Source organism: Sylvia atricapilla, chromosome 6 (assembly GCF_009819655.1).
Source record: "Sylvia atricapilla isolate bSylAtr1 chromosome 6, bSylAtr1.pri, whole genome shotgun sequence".
In the NCBI taxonomy this organism is placed as follows: domain Eukaryota; kingdom Metazoa; phylum Chordata; class Aves; order Passeriformes; family Sylviidae; genus Sylvia; species Sylvia atricapilla.
The window spans coordinates 37,123,706-37,132,803 of NC_089145.1; the positions used below are offsets into that span (position 1 = coordinate 37,123,706).

Consider the following 9,098-nt stretch of genomic DNA (forward strand, 5'->3'; position numbering starts at 1 on the left):
GATATGACTGGTGGAGGGATCCCAAAGAGACCTGGGACAGCACATGAATTAATTAGGCTTATTAAAAGTTCCAGAAACTGAGATATGACATGAGAAGTGACACGTCTTTGACATCACAGATGACTGTCTGGAGTTATCAGTTATCAATGCTCTTCAAATTATTTTGATGATTTGGACATTTCAGATCTGATCTCATCTCCTTGCAGGGAGAGATCACATCTATAGAGCTTGTTTATTCAAGGTTTATCTTTACCTAAGAGGATGTACCTTCAATCTCCTCCACTCCTTGTTTCACACCACCTCCCTGGCTGCCTCTGCCATACATCCACGTGCAGTCCAAGCTTTTACCTGCTGTAAATCAATTATTTATTTCTCCATGAAACCCAAGTGCTGAATGGCAGATAGGAGGTGCCACGTGTAGGCAGCACTCCACTGTCCTCAGGGATGAGGGGCTCTTCCCATGACCCAGGGACAGCCAAACCAGGTTAGGCTTAGCTAAGGTTAGGTTTAGTATTTGTCTGGCACTTGGAATGTCAATACTTTACTGGTATCAAAAGTTATGAACTTGGGATATAAAGCTCTTCACTTTGGTTGGTGCAGGCAGACACAAGAGCCAGGTGTACCCAGAGGAACATCTGACAGCAGCTCCTGGCCCAGCCAATTATCTAAAAACCCAAATAAAATTTTAAAATTCTGATTAAATCATACCTTTCACCAATTAAAGCTTCCAAATTATGTATTTTGACTGACATACTTAGTCTTATATGTCTGAGACTATTTTTATTCACCCAGGTCTCCAGTCTATAAACTGACAAAGACTTCTAGAATGTAAAGCCTTGATGTAGATGCTCTCTTTTTTATAAGTCAAAAGGACACTTCTTGGCAGAAAACTAATCCTTCCTACAAAATACACAACAAACAAGCTTTAGCACATCCCAATTTGATGTGCTGGGCAACAGCTCAATTTAAGAAAAAAAACACACCACTCTGATCAGTAATCAGCCAATAAACACAATATTTGTCATTTAATTCTGGAAGATGCCAAGGGTAATAAGGAAACTCACTGAACTTCCCCAAGTCTGGATTTGGGGTGCTTTTTCCTAATCTTTTGCCTGTATCTGCTTGAAATTTCACACTTACTCTCCCTATTTATTTCTGCCACAGCCATTATCACCATTTTAGATTCCATGCAATACTATTATCATTTCTGCTACATGGAGGCACCCTAATTCCTGAGAATTCTTTTGATCTTTTCAAAGAATGACCAGGAGCATGACCATTGTTGTTCTTTTTATATTTATTTATCAGCCTCATGCTGCTGCTTCCACAAATATGCAATCCCCAGAGTTCAAGTCTGCAATAACTTTCTCCCGAATAGGCAAGAATCAATCACAGGGGAGAAAAAAACCAGCAAATTTCACATTTTTATTAGAGTACAAGTGTTGCACATAATATCTAATGGGACCATAGCTAAAAACAAAAAACATACCTGTTCTTTTGTGCCTTTCCTGAGTTATTAAAATCACGTTTGCAGCTACAGCAACTGGCTGTCCTCACATTGCCCCAATCCTTAGGATGTACTTCTTCCCATAGTTCATCACAGTCTGCAACATCTGGATTGTTTTAATTCCCTATTATACTCAGTAATGTAATTTTTGTACCTCTGCTATCATATTCTGAGTTTTAATAAATTCATCTTCTCCTTGATCCTCTCATCATCTGTTTCTTCATTCCCTGAACTTATCCTAAATCCTGCCATTTCAAGCAATTTGCTCCTACAATCCTTCTCAGGCAGGTTTCAATAAAACTTCCAGCTGTGGAACCAAAGTTACTAATGTAGGACTAAAATTTTAAAATCTCCACACCTGGAGATCTTGCACTGATCCTACTGGGAATCCCACCAAGCTCAAACCACTTGTGCCCAGCCATTCCTTTCACTTGGAACATCTTTGGAAATCTGCATGGCATTATCCTCTAAACTGATGTCAAAATTCACTGTTTGTGCCTGGATCCTTCACAGCGTAGCTCTATGTGTGCCTAAAGACAAGCTGTAGAAATGCCTTAATACAATTTTAAAAAACAAAATCCCACACTGCTAATTCATGTATTTCTTCTTTTTGATTAATGGCCAGAGTTACTCACAGAATAAACCAGAAATTCTGCAAAAAGAGATCTATTGGAATGCCCTAAGCACAGGCAACAGCCCAGCTCTTAAAAAGAAGGAGCCGAAAATATTTCCTCCCTGGCGTGATCCTTCATGCTAGTTACATTTAGATAAAAACTCCACACAAGGGCCTTAAAAAACTAGTTTTACAGATTGAAAACTAGTTCTTACAAATGAAAGCAGTACCATGACATGAATACTTGACTTCAAGTTCATGGCTTAAAAGAGCAGAAATGGCCCATTTTCTACTTTTAGAAAGTCCTATGGTCTCTGCATATAGAATTGACCACCCAAAACCTCCACAAGGCACGCGCTCAAGGTCATCTCTGCTCTTGCATAATCTGTGAGTGAAGGCTCACATCTATCTCCACGTTTTGTCATGGAACCACGGAATGTTTTGGGTTGAAAGGGAATTTAAAGCCCATCTACTTCCACCCTCTGCCATCAGCAGGCACCTTCCACTAGACCAGGTTGCTCCAAGCTCTGTCCAAGCCAATCTTAGAACATTGCCAGGGATGGGGCAGCCACAGATTTTCTGGGCAACCTGCGCCAGGGCCTCACCACCCTCACAACGGAGAGTTTTCTTGCCAATATCCCATCTAAACCTGCCATATAGCTTGCTGAATTCATGCCCCCTTGCCCTACCACTTCGAAGAACCACTAGGACTATCAGGAATAGGATAGTTATGAACACAGCCTCAAAAAGGTTTTAAAAAGCGGGATCGCCCGGCGCCCTCTCGGAGCCCGGCGCCCTCACGGAGCCCCGCCCCCCGGCGCCGAGACCGACCCTTCCCGCCTCTCCGCCTCGCCCAATCAGCGCAGAGATCCCCACAGCTGTTTGCATATTAAAACATCCCCCGCCCCCCATCGGTACTCACCAATGAGAGCGCTCCTCTCACGGGGCCGGGGGGAAGGTCTGCTCGGCTTTCCACACACCCGCTGAGCCGCAGCTTCCCATTGGCTGATGGGCCGGTGGGCGGGGCCTCTTTGAACGGGCGGCGGCGGGGTGCGGCGCCATGGTGAAACCGCTGAGGGATCGGGATCGGGATCCTGATACCGCCGAGGGTCCCGGCCCCACGATGAGCCCCCCTCTCTCTCCGCTGCCCGCTGCGGCGCGAGCCGACGGCTTCGCCTCCTCAGACGATGAGGCCGCCGAGGAGGACGCGAGCCCCCTCCACATCTCCTGGTGAGGCGACACCCGCGGGACACTTTCCCTGAGGAAACTGTATTAAATCCTTATCCTGAGAAACAAGAGGGTTTTCTCTTCGCAAGGGAAACCCGAGCCGGGCTCTGGTGACTTTCCAGGCTGAGGGTGGCCCGGTGGTGTTGAGGAACAGTCAGTGGATGTGATTGGGGTTAGAAGGGGCCTCTGGGGGCAAGCTAGTCCAACGCCCCTGCCCAAGCAGGGTCACCCACAGCAGGAGGCCAGGAATCACATCCAAGTGGGGTTTGAATGTTTCCAGGGAAGGAGACTCCACGACTTCCCTTGGGCACCCCGTTCCAGGCCTCTGGGTAGGGAGGCCCTGGCACATGTTGCCCAGAGAAGCTGTGGCTGCCTCATCCCTGAAAGTGGCCAAGGCCAGATTGGACAGGGATTGCAACCTGGGATAGTGGAAATCGTCCCTGCCCATGACAGGGGATTTGGAACAAGATGGTCTCCTCCAACCCAAACCTTTTGTCACCCTCAAAGTAATATTTTCCTCATATTCACTTCCCATGTTTCATTTTGTGCCTGTTGCTCCTCATCCTTCCACCAGACACTGGTGAAAGGGTCTGGCCCCACCCTCTTGACATGCCCTATAAAGATATTTATATATTTAAATAATTGAAATCTTCCCTTCTGATTTTTACTTATTTTACTTTTTATTTTCTGATAGGTTGTCTTTGTCTCCCCTCTACTCTTCAGAGTTCCTGGGATTATGTTCCCTTCCAGGTAAGAAGCATTCACTAAAATTAGCAGGCATATTTGAAAGCTGAAGAGGGGTAACACCTTGTACCCCAAAATTCTGTGTTGTGGGTGACTCCTTCTGTAATCTACCCCTGGAATACATGTTTTGGAAGCACCAAAGCTAAACTACAGAATAATAATAATGCAAGATCACATTTTTTAAAGTCATAAAATAAACATATAAACTTTGACTGCATTTTTAACTACCAAAACTGCAGCCATGGTGAATCTACACTCAACTCTTAAGTGATCTTTATTCATCCCTTTTATTAATTGGATGATTTTTTGTATTTTGTGGGGGGATTTCATGCTGTATCCTGATTTTAAATATCCAAAACTTTTCATCTAGAAAACACAAAGCACCTTAAAACCTTGGGCAGATTTCTTTCTTTAATCCTATTACATTACAGTATTAAGCAGATAATGGTGTTTAAACTATCTTCTGTACCAGGGATCTACTTGCAAAAACAAGATCTGTGTTTTATTCAGGGTGTGGCTTTGTTGCTTATTTTGGTTTTGGGGGGGAGGCTGCCTGTGCTCTGTTCTTCTGCTGCAGCAGCCATCCCATGAATGTCACGTACCTGGAGTAGTAATTGTTGTTCATAACTTGTTTCAGGTTGCAGGTTTAAGGATGTCAGAAGAAATCTTCAGAAAGATATAGGTGAGCCTTCTTTGTGTCCAGGGCAATCCCATGAATATTCCATGACTATGGAATAAATAATCAGGGTATTTCCAGGCAGGAGCTGCACAGTACCCATGAGGCATCTTCAGAGCAGCTGGGATCAAGATGAATTACAGTTCTTTCTCACAGAGAAAAGTGAAGTTGGGATAGAAAAGATGGAATTATGTAAAGGTTTGTGCTGACTATTCAGCTGTAAGCACTAAAGAACAGAGACTCAGAGCAAATCCCCACAGTGTCTGGGTAAGTCGAGCTTAGGAAGGAAGTCTTGGGTGTGAGGGTGGGGAGGCCCTGGCACAGAAAAGCTGTGGCTGCCTCGTCCCTGCAGTGTCTAAGGCCAGCTTGGATGGGGCTTGGAGCACCCTGGGATAGGGGAAGGTGTCCCTGCCCATGGCAGGGGGTGGAACGAGATGGGCTTTAAGGTCCCTTCCAACCCAAACCATCCTGGGATTCTGTGATCTTAACGGGAGATGGGACAGAAATATACTTAAGTGGATAACTGGCTGTCCTGAGTGCTGATGTGTTCTCCAGTGAGACTTCTCTCAGGATTCCCTCTGAACTGAGAAAATTCCTGGATTACCTGAAGGGAAATGTGGGAGAGACTCAGTGGAAGGAAAGAGTGCTCAAACCAAAATTGCTCACTCCTATTGTCTTAGCCCCAAAGATTAAATGAGACTCAGGACCAGGGTGCTTATCTGTTTATCCTTAAGCTTGATAGGCTTTTGTTTATTTGCAAGTGTCTTAATCTCTTGGCAGGAGACCTGAAGAGCTGTGGGATCCAGGATATCTTTGTGCTCTGTACCAGAGGAGAGCTCTCAAAATACCGAGTACCAAACCTGATCGACACCTACCAGCAGCATGGGATGTGTGTGCACCACTACCCCATTCCTGATGGGAATGCTCCTGACATTGCCACCTGCTGCAAGATCCTGGAAGAGCTCAGAACCTGCCTGGAAAATAAGCAGAAAACAATGATACAGTAGGTTCTGGTTTGCCTCCTCATCACCCCACATTCCTGTAAAGGATGCTTATAACATCTCCAGATGTATGAGCAGAGGAAATAGGACGGTGTGAAAAGGCAGTTGCATTCTTTAGGGTTAGTTCATGCTGTGAAGTCTACTTGTTCCTCCTCCTACAGCTATTTGGAGAGAATTCTTCCTTTCAGAAGATCAGAATGTCTCGTTTCAAGATTAGAATGTCCCATTTCCCCTTGCTCTGTCCAGCAAGAGTTTTAAAGTGTGTTTTGAGTGGCACCACAGGGCTCCCTGCTCACAGCCTACATGGATATCAGGTGTACAGAATGAGTTGGGTGTTGTTAAAACACTTCTTTGTCAGAGTTTGTGACTGCCCTATCCCTAGAAGTGTTCCAGGCCAGACTGAATGGAGCTTGGAACAAACTGATCCGGTGGAAGGTGTCCCTGCCCATGGCAGGGGGTGGAATGAAGTGACTTTAAGGTCCCTTCCAACCCAAACCACTCTGTGATTCTATAACACGCCCCTGGACTATTTATCAGGGATTCAGTGGATTCCAGCAGTGCAAAATTCACTCCTAATTTCCATGAATGGGTTTAAAGGAATTTAGTTGAGCTCAGAAGAGAGGGGAAGAGCTTTCCAAATTCCATGTTCCCTGAATGATCCCACTGACAGCTTCCTGTCCAGACATCCACTGACTCCTTAGTGTTCCTGCTGACACAGAACCCTGCTGCTCTCCTCACAAGTGTCCTCAAACCCTTCATCTGCAGTATGATTTCAAGAAATTTGAGATTGTCCATCCTCATGCTGTTTCCGGTCCTCCTGTGCCTTTGGGACTATTACCAGGAATGGAGAGGAACTTAAAAATTGAAGTTTCCATGGAAAGACACAGAAGGCCTGGAGAACAAATAGGATATATCCCTGTAGGTATAGAAATAGAATATGGAAATTTTGGAGAAATTATTGTTCTGACTTTCTTGTAGCACTCCTCCTCTTGATTATATTAAGGCAAGAACTGTGTCCATATATTTATGTGTTGGGGGATCTCTGGGGTTTGCTACAGCTCATTACAGCCAGATGTTTTCTTTTCTCCCAGCTGTTATGGTGGCCTCGGACGCTCATGTGTCGGTAAGAGTTTGTCTCCATGCCTGACCAACCTATCCACAAACACATGGTGCCAAATTCTGCTGGAAGCTTCACTGTGGTTGCAATCCAAACTGCCACTACCAGGAGCAGCCTGGTTAATAGAAAGGACATGAACCAATTCCTCTGCAACTGTCTTCATTGCAGTGTTGTCCCTTAAAGCTTTCGGGAGCATTAGATATTGTGTGTTTCCAGAAGGAAGGGGTGGTGATATGGCCAGAAGACACAAAGGGGAATTAACTGGGTGTACCGGCACTCATTGCTGAAAAGCCTAGGAATTGCATCCCAGAAGCTGCTGGGAAGGCAGGGGGGAAAATAGTGGGAAGGTTTTCACCTGTTTCCAAAGCCCATAGGTTTATGCAGGAGCAGCAGGCAGAGGGGCCCAGAAATAAGATTCTGCAAGAGATCCAAGAGCTTGGGGGCCCAGATAGTTTTGCCAGGGTGGTTTTCATGGGACAAATCAGTGGCTGTTTACTGTCAGAGGTGCTCAGCAGCATTCAGGTGTAAATACTTTCCCTTACAGTGGCTGCCTGTCTCCTGCTCCAGCTTTCAGACACCCTGGCACCTCAGCAGGTGATAGAGAGCCTCAGGAACCTGAGAGGATCAGGGGCCATACAGACCATCAAGGTAATGCGGCTGCAGCAGGCAATACACCAGTGTTCCAAACAGCAGCCAGAGCTCAGCCAGTCCCCTCCTTCGCTTCCCAGAGAGATACCTCTGTCTTTCCAACAGCTGCCCTCTGGGGTTTGAGCTGTTTCCTGCTTTCAAGAAACAGCTTCTCCTAAGAAACTGGTGACTGGACAAGAGGAGAAGGCCTCAAGTTGTGCCAGAAAAGGTTTAAGTTGGATAATAGGGAAAATTTCTTCACTGAAAGGGTTGTCCAGCCCTGGCACAGCTGCTCATGGCAGTGGTGGAATCCCCATTCCTGGAGGGATTTAAAAGCCATGTGGATCCACCTGGGGACATGAGGCAGTTTTGGCCTTAGAGTGTTGGGGGAATGGTTGGACTCAAAGACCTTAGAGAGATTTTCCAACCTAAATGATTCCGTGATTCGAAATAAAGGAGCTTTGAATTCTGTCAACTCCCACCTCTGAGGACTGTGTTTTGCATTACCTTGGGGTAATGCATCACCCGTGGCCAGTATGGGGAACCACAGGATCCAAGTCAAGATCCATGGAATCCGTATCTGAGAGTGAAAGATCCCAGAGGATGTGGAGTAAGCACAGGAAGAACAAATGGACCAAAGGGTGCAGTTTTCATCCAGGGGTATCAAACAGCTTTTTAAGGCAGGTGGTGCCTCTTGTTAAAGTACAAAGCACTGACTGCAGACCTGGTTGTGCTTTTCCAGCAGTACAATTTCCTCCATGACTTCCGGGAGAACCTGGCTGCACACCTGGCGACAGAGGATGCGGTGCTGAGATCGGCGTCGCGGTAGCTGATCCTGCCACGGGCACCTTTGTGTCTGTGTGGAAAACTCCTGGACAAGACACCTTTCTCCTGTCCTTTCCTCAGTGCTACTGCCTCTATGTCACAAGTGCTGCCTTCCAAATCCATGTGTAAAGTATTGGGATGGAGAAGGAAATCCTGGAGGACATATAGAACTCCCCCTCTTTGGTGACTTTAATACTCACTGCCCGAAAAATGCATGTACAAGTGTGTTTGTGTCCATTGCTTTTCTGCTGGGATAATGGAGCTGGAAAGAAATTCCATCTCTGGAAGTGTTTTAAAACACCCTCACACCCTCAGCTCTTCTGTAAAGCAAAGTCAAGTCAAACTGGAGCACTCACCCCTTAGGAGCTCCTAACAACTCATTCAAAAATGTTACAATTCTGCACCATGTGCTGAGGGGTCTTTAGGAAGGAGTCTCATTCCAAAAGCAGGAGGTGTTCTACAAAAAAATCTGTGACAAACCCAGCAGGGGGTTGTAGGTGACTGTGGCAGGAATACACTGCAGCTGCAGCTGCGTGGGTGAGCTGGCACAGCCCTTCTGCCGGCTGCCACCACTGAGAGTAGACAGTCAGCTGTGGGCTGGGAGGATCTCACAACAGCAACAGTCCTCTAATAGTCCTCAGCCCTCCTGTTTCACTATATCCATTCATAAAAGCAAGATGAAACAGCTCCTGGCTTTTGATAAAGTTCTGGTTTTTGATAAAGTTCAGGACCTTCTCAAGCCAAAAGTTGGGATGAGACTC

The 9,098-nt window shown here is 46.0% G+C and overlaps 1 protein-coding gene across 2 annotated transcripts; it reads left to right on the forward strand.

Moving 5' to 3' along the window:
* The first annotated feature begins 3,180 nt into the window (after nucleotides 1-3,180).
* CDKN3 (cyclin dependent kinase inhibitor 3) lies at nucleotides 3,181-8,718 on the forward strand. Of its 2 annotated transcripts, none has more exons than XM_066322279.1 (7): nucleotides 3,181-3,350; nucleotides 4,042-4,097; nucleotides 4,729-4,773; nucleotides 5,548-5,770; nucleotides 6,860-6,891; nucleotides 7,430-7,533; nucleotides 8,255-8,718. In XM_066322279.1, exons 1-7 carry the CDS (start codon nucleotides 3,181-3,183, stop codon nucleotides 8,339-8,341), a joined length of 717 nt encoding a protein of 238 aa, XP_066178376.1. In that variant the 3' UTR covers nucleotides 8,342-8,718. The 2 variants fall into 2 exon arrangements, with proteins under 2 accessions (XP_066178376.1, XP_066178377.1); XM_066322280.1 differs by having other exon boundaries at nucleotides 3,203-3,350; nucleotides 8,258-8,718.
* The last annotated feature ends 380 nt before the right edge of the window (nucleotides 8,719-9,098 follow it).